Source organism: Nannospalax galili, unplaced genomic scaffold (genome assembly GCF_000622305.1).
Source record: "Nannospalax galili isolate Female #2095 unplaced genomic scaffold, S.galili_v1.0 scaffold128, whole genome shotgun sequence".
In the NCBI taxonomy this organism is placed as follows: Eukaryota; Metazoa; Chordata; class Mammalia; order Rodentia; family Spalacidae; genus Nannospalax; species Nannospalax galili.
In genome coordinates, this window is record NW_008360322.1 from 4,634,912 (window position 1) to 4,660,786 (window position 25,875).

The window sequence follows — 25,875 nt, forward strand, 5'->3', positions numbered from 1 at the left end:
TGGCCGGAAGTGCAGCCAGGGGTTAGGAGAAAGGGGCGGAACCGACGCCTGGGCGCCAGCGACCCGGAAGTGGTACTGAGCGGGGGCGTGAGGCGTTGGAGTGAGTACGTGGAAGCTCGTGAGGCCTCGCCGGTGAGTGGGCCCTACGGCGGACGCGGGCGGGGCCTGTGTGAACCCAGTGTCCGAGAGTCACGGGAAGGGGCGTGCCCGGCCGTTGCCTAGGCGGGGTGGTCGTTGTGGTGCTGGGCGGGCCTCGACGGCACAAAGGTTCCTCCGGTTTTCATCAGTGTGAGTACCGAGTTTAGGGCAGCGCTGCAGGCCTGAGGGCACTAATCCCGCGTGGAAGGGCGCTTTGAAGGTTGCAGGGAGTTTTCCCATGAACAGTACTATTTGGAGGAGGCAGCCTGGGCCAGAAGCGCAGGTCCCCGAGCAGAAAACGAGAGCAGAATTTGTAATCCCTGACCTATTTCCTGGCCCACTGACCTTGGGCGGGCGGATGAAATTCCCTGCCCCAGTCTCCGCAGCTGTAAAACAGTAATTGTACTACCTGGAATAACTATGGATTATTACATGGGTTCATGATCTGGAAAGAGCACCTAGAAGAGTGGCTGTCACGTGGTAAGCACTAGATAAGCTTTATTACTTAAAAATAAACATCGAGTGCCCTTATCATTAGTTTAGTCATTCAACATCAACACTGCTACCTGGGTATTATGTATATTTTATTGATGAGGGAGTTAAGGTTTTTTTTTTTTTTCAAATTATGTGCTTATCAACATGGCGTCTCATACAGGACATTATACATTTTCCTATGTATGTAGCACGAATCAGGTATTATTTTTGTATTGTTTTTAAGTAGATGGTAAGGGTGGGCTCCAGGCGACAGAGGATGAGTCTAGAGGGGTGTTGTAGCCATGTTGTCAGTCTAGGAATCTTGGATGAGTAGTGTCTAGAGGTTGGGTTGGTGTTCCAGCCCAATTAAAGAACTAAAAGGTGGGGTGGGGGGCGGGGAATCTAAGACCAGCAGAGAGCAAGAAACGAGGAAACTTATATTTAAAGATAAAGAATCACAAGTGGAACTGAGACTCCAAGGTCACCCCCCCCCATTTAAAAATATTTAGTGGTTTCGTCGCCTCCAATTTTGGATTGGTCAACTTAAATGAAGAAAAGTCTGGTAAGTTTATGGTTTCAAACGTAGAGGGAGGGATGAGGTGTCCAGTCCTGCCTTGGTCTTACCTGAAATGGTTTGAAATATTTGGCTGGAAAGAGAACCCTGCTGGCTAGTGGAGTCCCTAGACCAAGAAGAAGATGAAGTGTGCCATCAGTATTCCTCAGGTACCTTGCTTGCTTATCAGGGAACGGAGGCCTCGACTCAAAGCCTTTAATTTCTTTCAGATTCAGGAGATTGTGCTTTCCTGAAAACCAGGCCAGAATCAGAAGCATTATTTTGTTGGTAAGTGGAAATAGGACTTAGGACTGAAAGTAGAAAATGTAGGTTTTGTTAGCTATGGTTTTGGGCAAGTAACAGTGCTGTTTGAAACAAAACTGGGGAGGGGGTGCAACTCAGTGATAGAGCACTTGTGTGTTGTGCCCAAGGCCCTGGATTTAGTCCTTCACACTGCGTGAGAAATAAATAAATCAAGCAAAACCAGCTTCATTTCTTCATAAGATGGCAGCCCAAATAAACAGAAAAGAATAAGTTTAAAATTATAGCACAGTACATTAAATATCATCAAACAGGCAAGCATTTAAAACTGTGACAATGACAGATATTGTTGAGCATGTAGAGTAACAAGATCTCGTCCACACTGCTAATAGAAGTGCATGATGTAACTTTGGAAGAAGGTTGCCACTGTGTAATAAAGTAGAAGAATTAGATATACATGTGACCTGGAAATTTTCCTTTTCATTTATTTTATACTATTACATGCACTTGAGAACATACGCTTTAGAGCACTTGAGAACATACGCTTTAGAGCAGTGCTGCTCATGCCTTCTGACCCCTGGAGGCTTCTGAAATCAGGGCATCTGTACTGTCTCTGAGGTTGGAGTTTTTGTAATATATTTTAGCCAAAACAGTGTATCATAACAGATTGAAGGAGGTGAACACCTAGGTTCTTCTTTGAATCTGGATATGAGGGAGATTTCTAAAAATAGAAGGAAGTGTCATTCCTCTCACAGTTTGTAGGGATGACTTATAAATGAACAAATCTGGACTAATGACTTTTAATTAACCTTGGCAAACTCAGTGAACCTTGCATCTTGGGGCGTTTTTCTTGGCAACCTCAATTTGGTTCTCCACCCAAAAAGATAATGAGAATTCACACATCAAAGCTCTGAAAGAGGGTGCACCCATCTGCCTTACACACAGTGCAGATTGGGAAAGACTCTTGACCTTGGGTGAATGTAATATTCTAGAACTAGGATGAAAAGGTATAATGGTCTCTTAAGGGTGGAGCCAAACTGGTACTTTCCCTATGAAGCTGGAGAAACTGGTTGGAGTAAAAATGTGAGTGAGGCCTGTCTCTGGAGCACAGTTCCAGGAGACAGATGTGGGGGAATGAATGCCCTCTGAGTTTGGGCCCACTCTTAAAACCTAAATTTCTGAGTCATACTTTTTTGTTCAGGCAGTTGTAATGTTGGCATAGTAATGCCACAACTGTATTTATTTGGAAAATGCAGTTAGCCTTCATTTTAAAATGCGTTACCTATGTAAACATGTAATGAGTTGAACTGTGTAATTTCAAAAACATAACCAAACCCTTATTGCCATCCCTGTGAATAACACTTTATTTGGAAGTAGGAGTTTTGTGCATGTAGTGAAATTAAGGATCTCTCCAAGGTGCGCCCTAAATAAAATAACTAATGTCCTGATAAAAAAAAGATTAAAGACACGTCACAGAACATGCAGGCCTAGGCACAAATTGGAGTGATGTGTGTACAAGTCACAGATCAAAAGTTTGTCCATAGCCATGAGGAGCTTGGAAAGGGACTTAGCTTCTCCTTCAAAGTGCCCAGACAGAATGAATCAACACTTTCATTTCAGGTTTCTGGCCTATATGGTCAGTAAGTTTCTGTTGCTTTATGCCACTTAGTTTGTAATTATTGGCTATAGGATCCTAAGAACATGAATGCTACATTTAATGAACTTGTTATTTTAAATGAGTTATTCAAAGATAACTAATTTGATACTTAGATGATGAGGAAATAACAATGGGAAAATATTAAAAGTCTTGGGTTTGGTAACTAAGCTATTATGTTTCTATAAAAGCAGAAAACTTTGTATATACAGTAAAAACACTACAGTTCGTAGCATGCAGTAGTCTGGAATCTGAGCCGAGATGTTTAGGGCACATTAGTTGGCTTTGCATGGTGTGATAGCATGCCTTTGTGTTCAGATCCGAGACTGCAATGATGTGATGCATCATGGGCGAGCACTACCAGAAGCACCTTGGATTCGTTACACATTGGTTTTAATTAGTTTTTGACCACTGCCCCGTCAGAAACCCTTTACTATTGCTGAATATTTTGTGGTCCCGCATTCAATATACGACCCCATCTGGGATCATGACCTACAGTATAAGGAGCCGAGATATAAAATACAAAGGCTGACAGCAGGCAAAATAAGCCATTCTCTAAACTGTGGAGAAACTATTAAACAGAACAACAAAACCAACCCGAGAGAGTGATTATCTTAATAAAAGAATAGAAAAAGATGGGGTAATAAGTGAGAAATCCCATGGTAAAGAAATGTGGGGTGCCTCTTAAGGGCTAGTGGTGCTTTCTCTTGATCTCAGTAGCAATTACATATGTAAACTTTCTAATTACTTGATAAATTTACAAGTGATTTATATGCTTTTCTACTTGGATAATATACTTCACAGGAAAAGAAGGAAATTTTAATATGCTGATGTATCATACCAGTTAGCTGCTATTGTGGGGAATAAAACATCTCAAATCTTGTGGCCTAGGACAATCCATAGTTGAAGTCTACTGCACTGGAAGTACACTGTAGTCTAGCTTGGTAGGTCTGTCTCAGCTCATTGTTCCTCTGGTCAGCTGGGTACTGGACAGGTAGCTTTGCGGATTTTGACTGGTCTTGTTCGTTTTTTGGCGGGACAGCTGGCTGTTATCTTGCTTGATACAGTTGGACTCTCCTCTGTGTAGGAGTCTCATCTGATATAATAATCCAGGATTGTTCATATGGTGATTCCAGGGTTTCACAAGAGATTGTAGATGGCTTCTTGAGGCCTAGATTCAGAACTGGGTCCTCTTGCTTCTGTGTCAATATGTGAACAAAATTCTAAAGGCCAGCCCAGAGTGGGTAAGGGGAGGACCTACTGCAGTCAGGGTTCCTTTAGGGAAACAATTAGTAGAAAGCTAGACAAACAAGCAAATGTATAGAACTTACTTGTATATACATACATAGCTGATAAAAGAGTCTAGGGAGGCTGTTGCTTTGGAGTTGACCTTCAGATGCATACACTTATATATGCATATGCTAGTGGGGATGCATGTGAATTCATTGTACTGGGCCTCCATTAAGGACAAATTTGGAGAAAAGTTGTTTGCAATCAAATGATGAGAATTCAGAGAGTGGAAGGTACCTGTAATTTTGCCCAGCTCTAGTGGTTTTTTAGTAAAAACTTGTCTAATACCTCCTATACTTAGGAAAGCCAAATTGATCCAGTATTTATCATAGTTTTCTGTGTGTGTATGTGTATGTGTATGCATGCATATGTGCATAAATGTGTGAAGACTAATGATTGACATTAGGTATCTTCCGTCTGTTGCCACTTACTATTTTTTAGGTTGGTTTTTTTTTTTTTTGATACGGGGTCTCCCTGTAGCCCCAGCTGGCCTGGAACTCACTGTGTAGACCAGGCTGGTGTTAAACTCACAGAGATCTACCTGCCTCTGCCTCCTGAGTGCTGGGACTAAAGGCATCTGCCACCACGCCCAGCTCACTACCATATTTTTTGAGTCATGATTTCTCACTGAACCTGGGGCTCACAGATTTTGCTAGATAGGTTGGCTAGTAAGTCCCACAGATCTTCCTGTCTCCATCTCCCCAACATTGGGATTACAGGTGCCTGATACCACTCTTGGCCTTTTACAGGGCTTCTGGGGATCTGAACCCAGGTCTTTGTGCTGTACAGAAAGTACTTAAAAGCTGAGCCATCAGCCCAGGCACTCTTCATAGTTTCTTAATCTCATTGAAGAGCTAGACACACACATACTCAGACATGTAAGAATTTGAAATCTGAATTCCAAAATCTGTGAGTACTTGTACAACATAAAATTTTTCCACAAGATGCAATAAATTTAAGAATCGATGTGACCACTTCAGAGCCTCAGTGCCTTAACCTCCTTGATATTGAATGGATGTTTTTGAGTCACACAGATCATGTATGTCTCAAGAAAAGAGGTGGTCCTCAGAAGCTACTGACCAGTGGCTGAAAATAAGGGAGAAATCTCTAGGAAACTGTTCAGGATGGTTAACTCATCAGAGTATGATAGTCAGACCATGTTGCTGACCTCCCTTCAGAAGTCCCTCAAAATTGTGGGTTAAGATTTCAGGTTATGAGCATGATACTTGGGCCAATTTTTTAAATCCACATTTGAAAATTTGTGTAACAAAATGGAAATTTAAGGCAGTAAGAAACATACTACCTTGCTCCAGAAAACTAGTTTTGCATTCCTAAAAGGGCAGGGAGCAATGGAGGCAGATGGCCATGAACACTGAAGGCTCAAGATTCAGTCACCTGCTCTGTCACCTTTCCCTTGTCGCCCAACACCATAGTGGCCACAAGGTGGTGCTGTTCACTTTTCAGTATTTCTGCCCAGACTCAAAAGCTGCATTGTTCTGTTTTCCTGCGGTTTATAGTAGTAACACAGCTGAAATATTTGAGCAAAAGACACCAGAATAACAAAAAAGGGAATGAAAAGTGATTAGGTAAGGCCGGGCATGGCGTTGCAAGCCTTTAATCCCAGCATTTGGGAGGCAGAGGCAGAATTGCTGTGAGTTTGAGGCCAGCTGGAGCTACAGGGAGACCCTGTCTCAAAAAGACCAAAAAAAAAAAAAAAACCCCGAAAAAGAAAAGAAAAAGTATTAGCTAATAAAACATTGGCAGTTGCTACTAGAGAGTCATGTTGATGAATTTAGACTTTCTCCTAGGGCAATAGAGAACTATTGAAGTCTTTTACCATGAAAGGATCTACTTAGAATTCGCTTGTAGAAAGAAAGAACATTCTGGCTGCATAAGATTGGATTCCAGACAGGCCAATTCAAAGACTGTTAAAGTCATCTACATAAAAGATGGTAGTGGCCAGAAACAAAATAGTATGTATGGTAATGGTTGACCTAGGAAGGGAGAAGTTAATGAGTCAGTACAGAGGTGGTAAAAAGGCACTCAGTGGGCCACAGGGATGGTCCAGTGGTTAAAAGCACTTGCTTTTGCAGAGGACTAGGGTTTGGTTCCCAGCACCCACGTGGTGGCTAACAACTGTCTGTAACTCCAGTTCCAGGGGATCCAACACCCTTTTCTGGCCTCCGTGGTCATCAGGCAGGCACATACATATGTGTGCATTCGTATATGCAGGCAAAAACTTCATAAACCTGAAATAAAAATAAAATCTTAAAAAGATGCTGGCCAAGAGTTAATGAGTCTAGGTTAAGAATGCTTGGGAGAACAGTGTAGAGAGGTACCCGAGTCAGAAAAATACTGTTGCTATAAAGAAAACTAAAGCATGCTTGCAGTGGAGAGCAAAAGCACTTGTTTGTTGGAGAACTGTAAGGTGTCTACAAATGAGCATCTCTATCTTGTAGACACTGTACTCGGAGTTTGAAATAGCAGGAAGTCAAGTATTTTTATTCCTGTGCTACTCTCCTCAGCTTTCTTTCACTATGCCAGAACTTTCTTCTGTTTGCTATTACATTCAGCACACAATAAATCCTCAACTAATACTAGTTGAAGGGGTGTTGTAGAATGATAGAGGACATGAATAAAGATCGTGTAACAATATATAACACCAAAATCCTGCTCTTTTTTTTACTGATATTCTTGGGGATTTATTTATTTATTTATTTATTGGCTTTTTGAGACAGGGTCTCTGTAACCGTAGCTGACCTGGAAGTTGCTATCTAGACCAGGCTGACCTTGAACTCATAGAAATCTGTCTGCTTCTCCATCTGGAGTACTGGGGTTACAGATGTGTGTCACCACCCCTGGCTTGGTAATGTTATTTTAACCATTGTAAATGTTAAGATCTTATAGTGTGTCATTTTCAAATAGTATATTTATTATACTGTCTTGTATGATATGATTGTCTTTTTTTTTTTTTTAAGTGATACACGACTTGGAAACAAAATTGCATTGACAATTGCAAAGGAATATAGCTCTAGGTATGTATTCTAGGTAGGAAGCAACTGGAGATTGTCTTATTTCTCGAGCTTAACTGAGGGTTTACATACAATGTCTTGCATGTCCAATAGCATAATTAGTATGAAAACAATAATAACTATCTTTTATCTTAATGTAGGCCATGGGATGGGGGCATCCATGGTCTTGCTGAGTGAGCATTATAATTAAGAGGAGCCTAGTTAAAATATCCTTTGGAAAGGGCATTCTAAAATCCCATTAGGTACACTTTCCAGTTTCTTCTGTTGGTCTGGTTGTCAAAGTCTTATTCCTTGGAGTACCTCCTAACCCTGGGGAAGCAATTCATTCTCTTTCATACAGTCATATATATTCATTCTCCTTCATATTCTCTCTGTCCTTCCTCCTTCCCTCCCTCTCTCCCTGAAACTAAACCCAGGACTCTGTGCATGTTAAACATACCTTTAATATTTAGTTATATCCCTACTTCCAGGGAGCCCATTTTTATTTGACGTTTCTCATCTTAGTAAGGACAGCCAGTATAGCATATTTAAGTGGTTCCTTTGCACTCTCCACCAGTCTTTTTGGCAGGGGTAAATGAGAATCTTCTGCGCTGCAGTATGGGGGAGGTGGGTAGAAGGTGCTGTTAGGTGGTGGACTATTGAAAAGGTAGGACATAGTGGGAGGTCTTTTGGTCATTTAGGGTGTGCCCTTCAAGGTGATTATGAGCTCTAACACTCCTTTTTTTCCCCTTCTTGGCCATGAAGCTAACAGTTGTGGTTCGACCATGACAGTGCTTCTTTGCAATAAACCAAATCAATGGGGCCCCCTTCTCATGGATTGGAACCTCTAAAGCAGCCAAAATGCACCATAAACGTTTCTTCTTTATAAGTTAATTATGCCAAAGTATTTTGTTGCGGTGGCAGAAAGCTAGCTAACATTGGTGCCTTTGTACAGTTCTTCTGCCCTAGTACCCTAGAAATTAGCACAAGGTAAACACAGAAGGGAGATTAGCTGTAGTATACCATTCCATGCCATGAAGTTTTTGCCTTAATATCTTGAAATCTGAACAGAAATTTCACTGACTTGTCCCATTACAGTTTCTTCTACCAGCCTTTCCATTTTAATGACAGCAGCCAGTAAGGCACAGTTTAAAGGCTCCACTGATCCTGTCACTAATCAAATTGTCATGGAAAGGGTAAAGGGAGATTCTTCTGCACTATGTTGTATTAGTATGATGGGTAGGTGAGAAGGATGCTTTCAGTGGATCTTATGCAACACACTGGCCTCTGAAGTCTTTGGATTCTTTTTTCAACTTCATGCAAGAGAATATGTTTGTTTTTAAACACTGTTTAACAGTTCTTTAAAAAATATGCCAGCATTTCTCAGAGGCACTATTGCATTCCATAGTGTTTTGGTACTGATATCTGAATCATAATTTTTTGTTTGCAGGCAACAAAAAGCAGCTGTGGCCCACTTAAGCTTAAGTACTGCTAAAAGGATGCTAGAACTCAGCATGGTGGGACCTTAGAACAATCTAGTGAGAAAAGCAGATGCAGATAAAATCACAGCTGTGCCAAGCTCTTAATGTGATACAGGGTGTGTTGAAAGCAGCTAATGTTCAGGGAGGACATTGACCTGGTTAGGGCAGTCACTTCCTTAGGAAGGTTAAAACCAAGCTGTGGACTGTGCTTTCAGGAGCAGAAAAGTGCATTCCTTGAAGGAACAACAGTCCAAAATAGTAGAGTGAGAGGATGGCCTGTTATTAGCCATCTTACTTTGCATGAGCATTAGTTCTCAACTCTACATGATAAGGGTGAAAGTCATCTGACTGCAGGCTGATTCAAATAACCATGTGGTTTTGTTAAGTCTCTTTATGTGCTGAATAACACTGATTTGTGTATGTTGAACCAACCTTGCCTCTAAAGAATGAAACAAATTTAGTTATGTATTATAATGTATTCCTGAATTTGATTTGCAAGAATTTTATTGAGAATTTTTGTACCTATGTTCATCAAGGAATTTAGTCTATATTATTAGTCAATAATTTACCCATTTTGGCAACAGGAAAATGTTGGTTTCATAGAATGAATTTGGCAATGATCCTTCTCTTTCTATATTGTAGAATTGTTTGAGGATTGTTGGTGTTCACTCTTCTTTACAGGGTTAGTAGGCATATATGGCCTATCAACATTAAATTAAGAGGATATAAAGAACTTAAACAGATCCATAATATTCAGTGAGGTTGAAGCAGTAATAAAAAGCCTTCCAACAAAAAGAGCTTTCCAATTCCAGATGAATTCACTTCTGAGTTCTACCAAACCAAGTTGGTTCTTTGCAAAAATAAATAAGATGGACAGACTCCTAGCCAAGCTAACCAAAAGAAGAGAAGACACAAAGTTGGGGGGTGGAAAATGGGAGATTAAGGGAGATTGCCCGTTTGCAGTGAAACACTAAGCATCAGTAGGGAGTACTTTGAAAATTTACATTAAAAAAAACTGGAAAAATCTAGGAAGAACTCTATTGGGAGCTGAGTACTAGAGGTTATTTGTGTTACATTCTGGCAGAGAAGCTGGCTGCACTCTGCCCATGTCCCTCACGTGAAATTGAGTGAAGCTAAATTCAGAATGAACTGATTGGCAGAGGAAATCTTGACAGGATAGCATTCAGGCTGCGTAATGGTTACTGCTCAGTACTCTTACCCAGGTCTACAGTGAGAAAGAGCAAGTGGAGTACAGTGATACCAGAAACTGTCATTTGTTGGCAAAAGGAGGGAGTTTAAATTTGCAGATAGGGCTGATGCTTGAAAAAAGAGCTGTCATTATTAGACTTAGGACTATCAAAGAGAAATCTGGGCACTGCATTGGAACAATAGGAAAGATACCCCCAGGGCAGGTCTCCAGCCTACCTCCATCATGTGGAAATACAAATTCACTTGAAAAGAGAGAACTTAAATTGAGAATACCACTAAAGGGGCACACTCCTCAAAAACAAGTACCTAGGGATATATTTCCTCATGGTTAGCTCACTGCACCTGTGTGCTAGGGGTCAGGCAGCATCCCAAACTGGCAGCAGAACTTTAGAATGACAGGTGGGTGGCTCCAGAATTAGATGCCACCCTCTGACCTCAGACTCAGCTCTCAAACTCCAGGTTAATTCTCAACTGATGAGGTCAGTCTCTGGCTATCAGGGACAGGGCTCTCTCTCTCTCTCTCCGTTAGCATTTTCTATTCTCATCTGAGCCTCCTGTACCCTTTGCCCATCAGTGTCCCTCTTTCCTGCTCTCCACAACTGCCTCTCTGTGCTTCTCAGGAGTTGTGGGATGTCTAATTGAGACTCCCTGACCTGTAGGTGGTTCTTGATCTCAAGCCCCCAGGATACCTCAGTTTTCAGTAATAGAGTCTCAAGATGGTGCCCGGTCACTGCCCTTCAAGTCATATAGCATGACAAAATACAATTTCTCTCCACTAACCCAACTCGGGGGAGGAATCACCACCTTACCAAAATCCTGCAACTGGATTTTTAGGCTCACTGATTTGAAGTTGCGGTTATTTGAGAGTAGGACTGCAAGGCTGTCATCCACCTTATCTTTGGACCCCCTTCTGAGTTTCCTCCCCAGCCAGGGAACTAAGGCTGTGACTTGACTTTTGGCTTCCTCTGTGTGTTGGCGTCTTTATTGCCTTGCTTTCCCAATACCCTTTCATTTTCCTTGTGGATTTCTGAAGCTTTTCCTCTGTTCTCCTTGGAATAAAATTCATCTTTTTCTCTTTTGAATCTCTCCTTCAGTGGCTCTTGCAGAAGCAGGTTCTAGTCCTCCATGTTGTGCCAGCCTCTGTTTTTGAGGTTGTTATTTGGATGAGAATGAGCTCATCTCTTTCTCGTCGCTCCCTGGTTATAAGTGTGTAATTTGAAAATATGTGAATTTGTATCTTGCCTCATGTTAGCCCATAGTAAGTTTAAAAATGTTTTTAGGCCAGCAAGATGGCTTAGCAGGTAAGGGCACTTGCCACCAAACCTGATGACCTGAATTTGATTCCTGGGATCCAAATGGTGGAAAGATAGAGCTAACCCCTATTAAGTGTCCTCTGATCTCCATGCACATGCCACGGCACACCCACACACATACATACACACATAAACACTTCAGAAATTGAACAAGGGGAAAATAAATGGGAGAAGATAGTGTGTTAAAGGTGCAGATGATAGAGAAAAGGCAAGGGTACACATAGTAATCTCACTCAAACCTTCTCATTGTGTGGGAATAAAGAAAAGCCACTTGTTCTGTTTATATAACTCTGGTCTAAGTAATGGTATGCCTACAAATGGTACTCTACAGTACTGCCTTCCCTGAGCCCACACATAATGATACATTATGCTTATTTACAAAAAGAAGCTGTATTTCCAAGGACTAAATGCAAGCTTAAGTTCTGTAGTAGGGGGACAGAATTCAAGCACAGAAGCTGTTTTTAAGGAATTATAGTCACAACATGGTTATGTCACACAGTATCAGGAAAGGAACTGCAAATGGCAGAAGGAATTGGTGATTCCATCAGGAAGGTAGAATGCAGTGCTAAGATTAGTATTAGTGGCACATCAAATGGTATGTGTGTGGGCCGTGGAGTGACAGATTTAACACATGCCAAACCAAAGTCTGGTTCTCTCTTTCCATCATATGGGTCCTGGGGATTGAACTAAGGTCTTCAGACTCGGCAGCAAGTGCCTCTACTTGCTGAACCATCTCACCAGCCCCTAAGCTGTTATATATGTATATGACTGTATTATCTACATGTGTATAAATGCGCTCATGTCATGCATGCCTGCAGAAGTCGGAAGAGGGCATTGAATTCCCCTGGAACTGGAGTTAAAGACGGTTTTTAGTTGCCATATGGGTGGTAGGAATCGAACCCAGGTCCCCTGCAAGAGCAGCCATTGCTCTTAAACACTGAGCCATTTCTCCAGTCCCCCAAGTTGCTCTTAAAAAAAGACATAGCAAATTTCTATCTAAAGTACAGTTTGTTTTTGTGGTGCAGCAGATTGAAGCCAGACCTTTAAGCATGCTAGGCAAACACTGAGCCACAAGCTACACCTCTGTCCCTGAACTCTACTTTTTATTATTTTATTTTATTTTATTTTTATTTATTATTTTGTTTTATTTATTTATCTGTCTTTTTGAGACAGGGTCTTCCTGCAGCTCCAGTTCCAGGCAGAATTCACCATGTAGACCAGGCTGGCCTTGAACGCACAGAGATCCACCTGCCTCTGCTTCCCGAGTGCTTGTGATCCACCACGCCCAGCTTGAACTATACTTTTTATATGATTGGTTCCCATAGATTTGTTCATAGTGCCCCTGTCAGCTCTGGAAATGGATGAAAATCATAGGGAAGCAAAACACAGAATAGTACATATATCTTGGCATAAATAAACATAGCTGATAATAGCTTTAATTACATGGAGAAATTAAGGCCGTAAAACTAACAGACAAAACCAGCATTTGAAACTTTATCTCATATGCAATTTTGCACTCTTTATCCGGTAATTCTCTTTTTAATGTTTTCTGAAAAGGGTTGGAAATGGACATGCTTTATTTACTTACATTGAAACCACTATACCAGAGTCTGTTCATCAGCTGAAACATACATGTGCACATGCACGGACACACACACACACACACACACACACACACACACACCCCTCTCCATGTAACCCAAGCTGACTGGAACTGTGTACAACAGGCTAGCCTCAAACTCATGATCCTCCTGCCTCGGCCTTCTAAGTGCTGGGATTATAGACATGTCACTGCACATTCTTACTCACTGTTTAATTTCAATAGACTCAGTTTAATTATCTGTAGAAAACTGAGATGTTATTTTTTTTCCAAGGACACAGGACTTTTTCTCATTCTCTAGTAAAGCATGAGCAGCATATGTTTTTTAATTTTCTTGCCACTAGGTCCCACAAGAATGATACAGTATGACTTAAATGGATGCTGTGCACAGAGTGGGTTTATGCTGCAGTTAGGGAACACTGAGTTTAGGAAATTCACTGCTTTTATTGTAAGCACTGATAAATATGCCTGCTCTGGATCTGGGGTAAGATGATGCCTTAGCTCTCAAATTTAGCAGCTCAATAAATAAGACAAAGCCCCAATAAAAGTACAGTCTGGGTCTTGTAGTCTTAGCATACCCATAAGAGGTCTAGAAGAGCAGAGCCCCCACAAGGACTGTTAACTTGGGCTACTTTTGTAGGCTGAAAGAAATCTTTTAATGCACTTGTGTCTCTGACCAGTATTTAGGCTGGACATCTTTTCCTACTTACTGCCCATTCATATTGCTTCTGCTATGTGCCTTCGTTTTCTCCAGATGGTTTGCTTGGTCTTCTTGGACCCTGGAAGAATTTGGCCAGGACACTCAGCTTCACAAACTGAGCATCAACTATGAACAAGCCTCTAGTCTCTGTTCATGAAGTTTCTTTACAGTAGTTGGAGAAATGAACCATATTCAAATAAAGAGGAACTTCTAATGCCAGCCTCTAAAATAAACAAAAAAATTGGAAATCAAATATACCAGGGTTGATTTCCCATTTTAGTCACTTTTTAACTATGTGACACTGAGCAGTTCTGTTAATACTTTCTTCATAGAGTTACTGTGAACCACAAAAAAATAATGTAAATAATGTCAGACACAGCCTCATTTGTAGGACCAAGAGACCTACATGTTAAGCATATAAATATTTAAAAATTAATTGCTGGTCCAGATCAAATGCAATGTCTACATAAATTTCAGTTACCTTTACAGAAATTGACAAATGGATCATTAGGGTATGCAGAGTCATGGATCTGCAGAGCACCTCAAAACTCCAAAGAATCAAGTTGAGTGACTCATACCTCATAATTTCTAAGCTTACTCTAGAAATTTAGACAGCATGTGATACTAGCATTGGGAATGACCTTTAAATCAGCAGAGAGCCCAGAATTGAGAGGCCAGAAATAAAGCCTCATATCTATAGCCAATTGTGCCCAAAAACCAGAAGTTCCAACAAGTGTCCCAGGACAATTCAGTGAGGAAAAGAGGAGTCCTTTTGATAAATATTGCTGAGACGAGTAGATGTGCAAATGCAAACAAGTTAAACTATCCTCATACAATGACAAAAATTAATCATAGACCTAAGACAGATCTGTCATACATAGCTCTTGGTGGTCTTTGAGTAGGCAGAGGTTTCCTAGATATGACACCAAAAGCACAAGAAGCAAAGGGAACATAAATACAAAAGACTTAAATGCCCTGAGGCTAGAGAGATGGCCCAGCAACTACTAGCACTTACTGTTCTTGCAGAGGACCCAGCATCCACATTGAGTGACTCATAGCCACCTGGAATTGCAGCTTCAGGGGGAATCCCACACCTCTGGTCTCTGTTGGCACCTATAATCAGGTACATATGCACACACACACACACACACATACCTAATTTAAAAAATAATAAAAATTTTAAGAATATGATAAAAATATTTGCAAATCATAAATCTAACAATGGACTTCTGTCTAGAACATAAAAAGTATTCTTAAAACTCAAAATAGAACTGTCAGCTGTTAAAGATATATTCTGTCTTTGACAAAGATGACTTCATAAAGACAAAAATTTGTATAAATTGTGGGTTTTTTAAAATTATTTTTTGTCTTTTTGAGACATGGTCTGCCTGTAGCCCCAGCTGGCCTGGAACTCGTTATGTAGACCAGGCTGGCCTTGAACTCACAGAGATCCGCCTGCCTCTGCCTCCGGAGTGCTGGAATTAAAGGTGTGTGCCACTATGCTGGCTAAATTGTGGTTTTATTTTGTTGCAAGTTGCTAAATTACTAGGTCACTAAATTGTAATTATTTACTAATAATAGTAACAATATTTAAGAAAAAATATATTTGGGGCTGAGCAAATGGCTCAGACAGTAAAGCACTTGCCACAGGAGCCTAAGAACTGGAGTTCAGCTCCCTGGCACCCATGTAAATACTTGTGGGCATGATGGCCTGTTTGTAATCCCAGTCCTTCAGGTAGAGGCAGAAACAGGATCCCAGGAGCAAGTTAACTAGCTACACTAGCCAAATCCCCAAGCTCTGGGTGCCTCAGTATATAGAGAGTGAGCAAGGAGGAGGCATGCACACAACGCAACAAAAAAGGAAAGTATATTTATTTCAAAAGTTTATGGCATTTTAGCAAAATTCTATCATTAAGAAATTTGCATAATTTGTCTTCTATTGAAAGTAAAGATTCTGAAGTATAAACACTGAAATGTAATTATATTCAAAGTATACAAAATGTGAATATATTTTCATCAGAGATGGTAAATTAAGTATAAAGGGTTGGGGATAGTTGTCAGTGATACAGTGCTTGCCTAGTGTGTGTGTGTGTGTATGTGTGGCCCCAGAGTATTTTCTAGCACTGAAAAAATAAAAAGGTAAAATAAAAACTTAAAACTAAATTACTATGTTGTAATGTTTTCTTCTGAAATATTCAATATTATTAATTAGGATTTCAAGTCAAATACAGGTTATTGCCAGTATAAAAAAAATGGAACCAGGTATGGTGGTGCACACTTGTAATGCCAGCACTCAAGAGGCTTAAGCAGGAAGTTCAAGGCCAGCCTGGGCCACATAGTGAGTGCAAGTCCAGCTTGGGCTATACACCAAGGTCCTGTCTCATAAACAAAAAAAGAAAGCTTACTGAATAAAGCTAACATAAATTTACTTTTTCAGGAGTTTAATTAGATCTTCCCAAATACTATTTTGGAAGTAGTTCTCCCTGGAATTTTAGCATTTACTGCTCATTAGAGATACTAGAGTTTAGCTCCAAACGTGGACAACTAACAATATTATTTGCTTAATATTACAAAATATTTGTCACTTGTCACTTGATCTAAGCAACTTTTGTGAATGTTCTATCTCACTGGTACCTAGACAATTGGGAATTGAAAGGTGAGAAGTTAAAGTTTAGATGCTCTTTGACATTATTGGAGAAGAATACTTATGTATGACAGAATCTGTTTTACTCATGCTGAAAGAAAATTAGTTTCTCTTTTAATATGAAGTGTTTACTGCTGCAATCCTATATTATGAAGCAGTTTGGTTGTTTTAGGTCAGCAGCAGTACCACCTCAACCCTTTACATATGAACTCCGTCACTTTTTGTCTTGAAGATGGGGTAAGAATTTCCCGAGGGCCAGGATGATCCCGAGTACTGACTGCTCAGTGAACAGTGTATGCCTGTTTATGAGTTGTGCATCCCTGGGCCATCTTACTCATTTTGTAAGGCAAGCCACATAGCAGAGGAGAGAGGATGGATATTTTCACTCTAATCCCGCTTCGTCATCAGACGTTTAGGCAGTGGAGACTTCCATCTTCTTGAAGCACGTTGTTATACCACTCTGTCTAGTTCTTTTCTCTTGACTCCCTGGCCACTCTTCTTTGCAGGACCATCTTACAGTAACCAATATTAATGTACAACAGGGTTCCATGGAGGGCCTTACTCACTCACAGCTTTAGATGCTATCTATATGCAACCATGTTATTTGTATACCTTTAAGGAAGTTCAGCATCTCCAGGATACACTTCATATTTTGTTGGAGATTTTCTGATTACCCTTCTAAATATACTCTTTTTCCAACCTGGTATTTGCTCAGAGAATGTCATATATTCCCTCCATAGACTCTGTTAACGTAGTAATTTTGTTTATATTTGAGTTTGGGTTTGAAGATCCTGGTAAGAAATCTGAGAGAAGGGAGAGCAGTAAGGTTGAGGTATTTTATCTCCTACCAGTAATTATTACCTCTTTCACCAAATATGAAACTACTATTTATAGCCTCAGGGAATTGCTCTATTCCTCATGGTGTGCCCTTCTCCAAATTTCCCAATTGTACTGGCCCAGTAATCAAAGCAGAATCTTTGAAATAGAATCGTTCCCTGGGTTATGTTGTGCAATATTGAGGAATACAAGGGGGAACAGGACTGTGAGACATCCTTGACATGTGTAGTATGTCACAACTACCACTACTGATGATCTGGATTGACAAGGTATTGAGAAATCACTTAGCTAGGGGATCTGATTGCTACAATGATGATGCTTTTAAAAATATGGGCTATTCTGATGGGACCCTAAAGAACATAAGTAGAGAAAAGGAGACATGAAATAGAATTCATGTAGACAGTCAGAAAGCCTTGAGGCTGTTATAAATGTATTTTATTGTCTGTAGTTGCAGGAAGATATGGCTGAGCACTAAGCTTAGGATCTAGTTATGGGGTTGCAAGGATTGTAGCACCAATTAAATGGTCAAATCCATGTGGTTGATTATATTGAGGTAAGGACACTTAATGGAAATGAGTGGACTTCTGACCTCTGAGTCATGGAATTGGAGGCATGCTTAGTAGCAAAGGTGCAGTGAGGTCACACCACCGACTTCACTATTCTTGTCCCATGTGTCCCATCTCCATAAAGGTGCTGAAGTGCTAAGGAATGGAATAGCCTGTTGATGACACAATTCTAGACGAGTCCTAAGAAAGCTTGCTCAAATTTTGATATATCTTTCTCCACAGAGCACATTAATCTACAGATTAGCAAAAGCTACATTTGCAAAAATGTGCTAGGCCATAAAGTAAGTCCTAACAGATATTTAAGAACTGATAATATAAAATTTGTTCTTCAGAAATTATAAACTAACTATAAGGAAAAAAGCAGAAAACCTCATCTGTTTTAGAAGCTTTAAAAGCACATAACAAAAACTTCAGTAGTTTATGACTGCAGGAAGAAATAAAGCATGTGCTCGGAAAACCAGTAAGAAAATTTGCGTCATACTGGTAAAACTTAACCCCTCTCCATAAAACCACTACTGATAGTAATTTGTGAGTTTAGTAAAGTCACTGTATACAAGGTCAATATGCAAAGAATAGTCCAAAATTAAATACCATTTTTAGTATCTCAAAAAAATCAAATATCCAGAAACAAATTCTACAAAACAGTAAAATACTCATGAGAAATTTAAAGTATACCTAAATAAAGGGAGCAATAGGACATTTGAAAAATCCATTAAATGTTAATTCTGTCATTGATATCTGAAAGGCATGTAATTTCAGTCAATATTCCATTAGGTTTTTTTGTTTGTGGAAACTGACAAGGTGATTTTAAAATTCATACAGTAATGCAGAGGATCTAACTAGCCAAATCAGCCTTACAGAATTAAAAGTTTTGAGACATGGACTGCAGACTTTAAGACATTCCATAGAGCTGCATACAGACTGTAATCTTAGGACATGTGAACAAAGCAGAGTCTGGAACAGCCCAAAAGGGAACAACTGCTACAGTTCAGAGTCTAGAACAGACTACAAGGGAACACCACTGCAGTTCAGAGTCTAGAATAGACCAAAAGGGAACCACTGCAGTTCATTGAGGGAGAGTTACATTGCAAATACTCTTCATAAATGGTGTTGGATCTGTTGGATAACAATATGCAAAATAAAATAATTTGAATCTGTCATGCAATAATAAAAATCTATGTGGAATGGATTATAAATGAGTGTAAATGTTTAAAGTTCTTAAAATATAAAAAATTCTTTATGACCTTGGAGATGGACAATGGTTTCCTTAAAAAGACACTAAAAGCACTCAGTGAATGAAAAAAACAGGTTTTAACTTTTATCAACATAGATAAGTTAGAGAATAAAAAGGCCAGCTTTTAGATGGAGATAATATTTGTAATCTACAATATGTATATGTTTTGATCCAATAAAAGAGAAACCCAGAATGTATAAAGAATTCTGACAGTGATAAATAACTGACCCAATTAAGAACTGGAGTTTTGCATAAACAATTCATAAAAGATGATGTATAAATGACCGAGAAGCATATGAAAATGGTGTTCAAAGTTACTGTGAAATGTGAAATAAAATGGCTTCAAGGTACTATATATCCAACCAGAATAACTAGAATTGAAATAAAAACTGACAACACCAAGTATGAGGAGATGTGAACTCATTGTCACTCTTACGCATATCTAGTGGAGCATAAGCTGTCAAACACTGCTGTGGAAAACTATCAGTAAAGCTAAATATTGCTTTCCCTGTGACAAAATAATCTAATATCTGTATACCTAAGAAAAACCATGTACATGTACCTACCAAAAGACATGTATAAGAACTTTGATTGTAGTTTTATTCACAACTTGAAACTGAAACAGTCCACATATGTGTAGAGGGGACAAATAAGTATATTAGTCCCCTAAATGGAAAGGAAAAATAAACACTGTGTTATGGGTACATCGCACAGATACAATGATGAGTAAAAGAAGCCTTGAAATAGAGCACTTCTGGTGTAGTGTTTATTTAGAAGAGACCTAGGGAGTTGATGCTAGAAATGTTCTCTGTTTTGAACATGGCTGTGGCTCTGTAGGTTTATACATAATAGTCGTTGATTGTTCACTTAAAATAGGATACTTTATGTACAGTAAACCTTCACAGCAATTAACATCATGGGAAATACTTGGTACTGAATGACATAGAAAGCACTATATGTTAAAATTTGTGGGATAGAGCCCTAATGCAGTAGTGAGCCATTTATACATTATATAATATATGCTTAATTGCATATATTAGAGAACAAGAAAGATGGAAAATTAATGATTAAAAAAGTTTTCAAAATGAGATGCATTCTAAGGAAAGAGAAGAAAGTAAATATATCGGAACAAACATACTGGATAAAACAGAATCAGTACCATAAATATGGAGACGTTCATAGACAAAAGGCAATAAACAGAAGCTTTTGGGGCAGTGGAAGCCATTAGAAAGAGAAATAATAAATATCAGAAACAAATTAGTACCTGTAAAAGCAATACATATGCTCCAGTGGGCAGGTCCTGTGGAAGCGAGCATGTCAGAGTCTACTCTGACTCTGTTTTGGCAGTTTATAATATAGCTGTTTTGTTGCAATTGCTTTAAAACTACTAGAGCCATAGCTGTATTAGAGCCGTGCTTAGATTTCTCGATGGAAACTGTGTAGATTTTATTTGCACAGGAATTCTTTATTTAAAAATTTTTTTTACATTATTTTTATGTGTATGAATGTATTGCCTGAATGTATGTGAGTGCACCCATGTTGTGCATTGCCTGCGGAGGATGGAAGAGGGCATCAGATCCCATGGAACTGGAGTTACGGATGGTTGTTAGCTGCCATGTGGGTCTTCTGTCAGAGCAGCCAGGTCTCTTAATGACTGAACCATCTCTTCAGCTCCTTACACAAGAATTCTTGCAATTAAATTGCAGTTAAATCTTGTCACTAGAAATAACTTTAATTTTTGCAACCTGTTGTGTTTTTCTAACAAAAGTCCTGCCCCTCTTTTTTTGCTAACATGAGTTTAGCCTCTGGGAACTTCTTCTAAGCCATTCTGGTTAAATAAATGTGGGTTTTGTTTTCTGAGATGCTGCTGACCCAGTCCCTTAGTTCAACATTGGCTAGACCTACAACAAAGCTAGATAAAGGACAGCTTTAATGGAGAGGGAAAGTGTAGGATGGACGCTTGCCCAGGCTGGCCATCAGTGTCATTCCCATGGCTTTTTCTCAAACCACTCTGGGGAAGGCGAACTGTTCGATAAGACTGGCATGATTGACTAAAGCCTGGAGTTGCAGGCGGCCACCTTTTCAGTGCAGGAGGAAGAATGCTTTGCCTACAATGAAGTCCACATAAAGAAAGCAAGAACATACATGGAGAATGAGGGAAAATATGAGAATATTGCTAATACTGTTGGGGTCCTGGATCCAGCAGAATGGCTGGACCCATAATCAATTCATTCTTTTGCTTAAACTAATTTGTTGTAGATTTCTGTACTTGTAACTCAAATTCTAACAGTTGACCCCCACACACACAAAAGAACAGTATTAACTGTTCTTTTAAAAAATGACTGCTCCTGTAGCAGTCCAGCTTTTTTTTCTGTCAAATTTGTTGATGTAGTTTCTATATTGTACATCAACATTTTTTTTTTCTAGTTGTATGAATTTGTACTGCAACTCATTCAGTGGCTAGTGGTTTAAATTTAAATCTGCAAGATGATTAATCTGGCAGAGCCTGTGTATATTCAGTAGTTGTAATGCAAATAGAGCTTTCCAGAATAATTGCTCACTCTTCTGTGGAGCTCTGGGTACAGGCTGCTGAGATTTACAATACTGGCATAATAAAAATGCACAGAAAGACCAGGGCTCTTAGAGACTTTGTTTTTACACATATTTGGAATATTACTCCCAGTTTCCACCACGGAACCTATGAATAAAGGACATAAAATCACAGAGGTGCCAACACAGTCAGCAGAGTAAGTGCTGATCTCCATTGCACCCTGTGATCTGCTCCCAGACCGACCCCTTCATTTACACTCACTGTGTGTTCCCTCATTCATGAATGTGCTGTCCTCCGTGGAATAGCAAAGCATTCCTGCCTCACGGTGCTGAATGGGCTCTAGGGCATTTAGTAGATACAGCTGGTACTAACAAAACCTGCAATTTCAATTCCAGTTTATTTGTAGTGAATCTTCTTAGTGCTTATGGATGGCTAATGGGAACATAACTTTAGAGATGCAAATGACTGGATTAATATTCCCTCCAAATGAAAGAGCCCTAACTAATAAAAGTCCATTTTTCTGAAGGAGACAATTCATTCAAAGAATAACCATTCAGTCTCTAGGTAAGGAGGTGTTCCCACAGTCCCCACAGTGGCTGTGATGGGTTTTTTGTATGAATTTTCCCTTTCTGACTAGACAAAGCAGTTTGCATTCCCTTCTTAAGAGTTGCTAAAAACTAATCACTTTTCAGAAAACAGTAGTATTTCTTCAGAGTTGCTGCCTTGTTCATTTTTTTCTAAAACATGATAGCATCAACCTAAGACTGGTTGGCAAATCAGCTTTACACATATTTACTAGCGTAAGTTCAGATGGGCCTATATCTAGTCAGGCATGGTTGTGCATACCTACAATACTAGTACTAAGGAAGCTGAGGCAGAGGGATCACAAGTTCTAGGCAAGCCTCAGCTACCTAGCAAGACCCAGTGTCAAAATAATGCAAAGAGTTTGTCTAAAGTCCCCTAAAGAGCTGAAAAATAAGGGGACTAGGAGGTGGCTCAGTTGGTAAAGTACTTGCTGTGCAAGCATGAGAGACCTGAGTTTGAACCCTTTTAAAAGCTGGGTTTGCCCCAATAAACCCAGTACTGGGGAGGCAGAGACAGGAGGACCCCTGGGGCCTCCTGGCCAACTAGTCTAGAGAATCCATGACCTCCAGGTTTGGTATGAGAGTCTAATGATGGCCGCCACATGAACTTGCCCACCGTCTGCACACACATGTACACAAACACAGAAAAGAAATTTGAATTTGAAATGAAATCTCAATTTATAAAAAAATTAGTGCTTAGATTAAAAATGTTTAAAGAACTGAAATAAACCTACTTTTGATCAAGGAGTTTCTGTGACTGTCTATGTTTTGACAAACATAGATGGACATGTTTGTGTCTTCCTGCAGTGTCAGAATTTATTAATAGCTACATCAGTTTTATTGAATGTAAATTGCTAGGAAATTCCAGCTTCATTTCATAGCTGACTATTGGCAATTACAGGTTTTTTTAATTCTTGTCTTAATTACTGATATTAATGCTCAGGCCATGCATTATACCCCCCCCCCATATATATGCAGTTACAGAATAGCTAAGAACGGGTTAAAGAGGCTGCAGTGTTCAGGCTCTGATGAGGTGTTCTGAAGTCTGAGGCAGAGAACTTGCTAAGGAACAGGGAAAAGTCTGTAGGGGACCAAATAACCCTTATAAACCACAAGCACAGAGCTGTTGAGCTGCAGAGATGTCACATGCAGGTGTGGTGGTAGGCCATTTCAAGGGATGGTCGGAAGTGGACTGAGTATCACAGGTAAAAGCTATCCTGGAGCTGGAGCCCTACCAAAGACACAGGAGTCCTTTGCTGTGCCAATTTTCCTGGATAAGGCTTGTGACAAGTGACCAGGAGGCTACTAAAGGTAGCAACCTTTCACTTTCTGGGCACACTTTTTTCTCTAGTCCCAGGTTGGGGGGTTCCACTTGGTGTGGCTGATGCGCTCGTGTGCCTTAGGTTTCTTGTAAGATTTGGTATACTTTCAGGCTTCATTGTTTATTGGCACAGATTATCAGCTTGTGTCTCCTAGTGTGCTTGCAGATGGTGTGTTTACTTGTGTAAACACAAGATATGGATTCTTTCTTTCTTGGTACTTAAACCTGAATAAACTTGACCTGGGTGACTCAGGTCAAGGTTGTTGCTTCATTAAATAGAGTGACCCAAGACTGGGTGCTAGAAACTGATATTCTGTACAACATAGTGTAACCTCAAGCAGGCCCAGCCTGGTCACTACAATGACATAATATTTGTGAGTAACTTTTGCTAAAGCTAAAAATACTTTTGCTTTTACAGCTAACAGAAGCCAGGGCCTCAGGAACACCATTTGCTGTCTGTGGATCTTGTATACCTTGCTGTTTACCAGAAAGCTCCAGTAACCGCAGTGTGCTTTAGTCCTACCACTTGGATACACTTTCAGCTCGCCCATCCAAGTAGTAGCCCTTGGAAAGGACTCAAACCACCATTAGCAGAGAGTCCCCTCACTTCCACCCCTGTGGTTACTACCATGCCAAAGAATAAAGGAAAAGGAGGTAAAAACAGGCGCAGAGGGAAAAATGAAAATGAATCTGAAAAAAGAGAGTTGGTGTTTAAAGAAGATGGGCAAGAATATGCACAGGTGATCAAAATGCTGGGAAATGGACGATTGGAAGCAATGTGTTTTGATGGTGTAAGGAGGCTATGCCATATCAGAGGAAAGTTGAGAAAAAAGGTTTGGATAAATACCTCAGACATTATATTGATTGGTCTACGAGACTATCAAGATAACAAAGCTGATGTTATTCTAAAGTACAACGCAGATGAAGCCAGAAGTCTGAAGGCATATGGAGAACTTCCAGAACATGCTAAAATCAACGAAACGGACACATTTGGTCCTGGAGATGATGATGAAATCCAGTTTGATGATATTGGAGATGATGATGAAGATATTGATGATATCTAAACTGCACTGAACATGTTCCAAGTTTCTGAAGACCGTTCTATAATTGGGATCTTAACTTTCAACTGTTAAGAGTAAAACTTCATTTAGCATGAGTATGGTTCATTAAAGGAGATTATTATATTTTCATTTTTAAAAAGTATTTCTTTGAAAACTGAAAATGTTGAGTTATCTTAAGTGACATGTTAACACTTTGTTCTTATAGATGTAATTGAACATGGTAGCAAAACGCTACCATGCCTTTCCATTTGTGATTCTTCGTTTATAGCAAATGAATATTTTGCATTGCTTTTTTGCTTTGTAATTATCATGGGTCATGATAATCCCTAGCTCCAACACATCTGTTCAAAGTCTTTATGTTCTATCTGGAATTTTTTGGAGATTTCTCATCAGATTTAAGGATGACATAAATCTGCATTTAGAGTCTGACAAAATAGGGCTATTTTTGTATTTATGTAGCCATGTATGTTTTTATACATTATGTTTTAAACATACTGTTTATCCTTCATGTTGTTACCATCCCACCCCCCGAAAAACATCTTCAGCATGTACTTTTTAAAATATGTGGGTCTCAATTTTGAGATTGAAGTTACCCACTGCAGAAATTGAACACTAATTGATTAACTAGTTAGCTTGACATTAGAAATATAATAGTTGACGATGTTTGTATTTAATTTTTACTTTTTTAAAGCATAGTCAAAAATGGAAAATGAAAATAGAAATAAATATGTTCTGATATTACATAGATTTTCAAACAAGGTAGTTGTTAGTGGTACATAAGATATTTTTTACTTTGCAAAGTAGATTGTGTAAAAACGATGTCTTTATTTTCAAAAAGCAACTGTAATCCACAGTTTTGGGCTTTATGAATAACTAAATTGCAATGTACAAATGAAAAGTTAATTTCATAATTATATAAACAAAGCCTTTCTTAAACTAAGTTTGGGTTAATAGAAGAGGAACCACGGCCCAGTGAAAAGGTGGTTCCTGCTTTCTGAATGGAGGGGTCACAGAAAGAGAAATATAATAAAAATATGTTGGTATAAAAACATTTTGTTTTCTTTTTACTATGGTCATTAGCTCTCTGGTGTGCAACCTAAATATCTCTTGAATAAATGTTCATCATGAGAATTGTTTTTTTATTAGACTCTGGCATTTAAGATAAACTTATTTACACATTTAAACAATGTTGGTGGGGCTGGAGAGATGGCTTAGTGGTTAAGAACATTGGTTGTTCTTGCAGAAGACCTGGGTTCGAATCCCAGCACCCACATGGCAGCTAGCAATTATCCATTACTCCAGTCCCAGGGGATCCAACAGCCTCTTCTGACCTCTGCGGGCATTGCACAACAAAGGTGCACTTACCTACATGCAGGCAATACACGCATACACA

General features: G+C 39.5%; 1 protein-coding gene across 9 annotated transcripts; it reads left to right on the forward strand.

The window, feature by feature from the left end:
• The first annotated feature begins 35 nt into the window (after positions 1 to 35).
• Positions 36 to 25,629, forward strand: LOC103727416 (eukaryotic translation initiation factor 1A). 9 transcript variants are annotated; one of them, XM_008825264.3, is made up of 4 exons: positions 43 to 132; positions 1,396 to 1,453; positions 7,349 to 7,405; positions 23,840 to 25,629. In XM_008825264.3, the coding sequence occupies exon 4, from the start codon at positions 24,051 to 24,053 to the stop codon at positions 24,483 to 24,485; it is 435 nt and encodes a 144-aa protein (XP_008823486.1). In that variant the 5' UTR covers positions 43 to 132; positions 1,396 to 1,453; positions 7,349 to 7,405; positions 23,840 to 24,050; the 3' UTR covers positions 24,486 to 25,629. The 9 variants fall into 9 exon arrangements, with proteins under 9 accessions (XP_008823489.1, XP_008823486.1, XP_008823485.1 ...); XM_017796138.2 differs by lacking the exon at positions 43 to 132 and adding an exon at positions 139 to 288; XM_017796137.2 differs by lacking the exon at positions 43 to 132 and adding an exon at positions 154 to 618.
• The last annotated feature ends 246 nt before the right edge of the window (positions 25,630 to 25,875 follow it).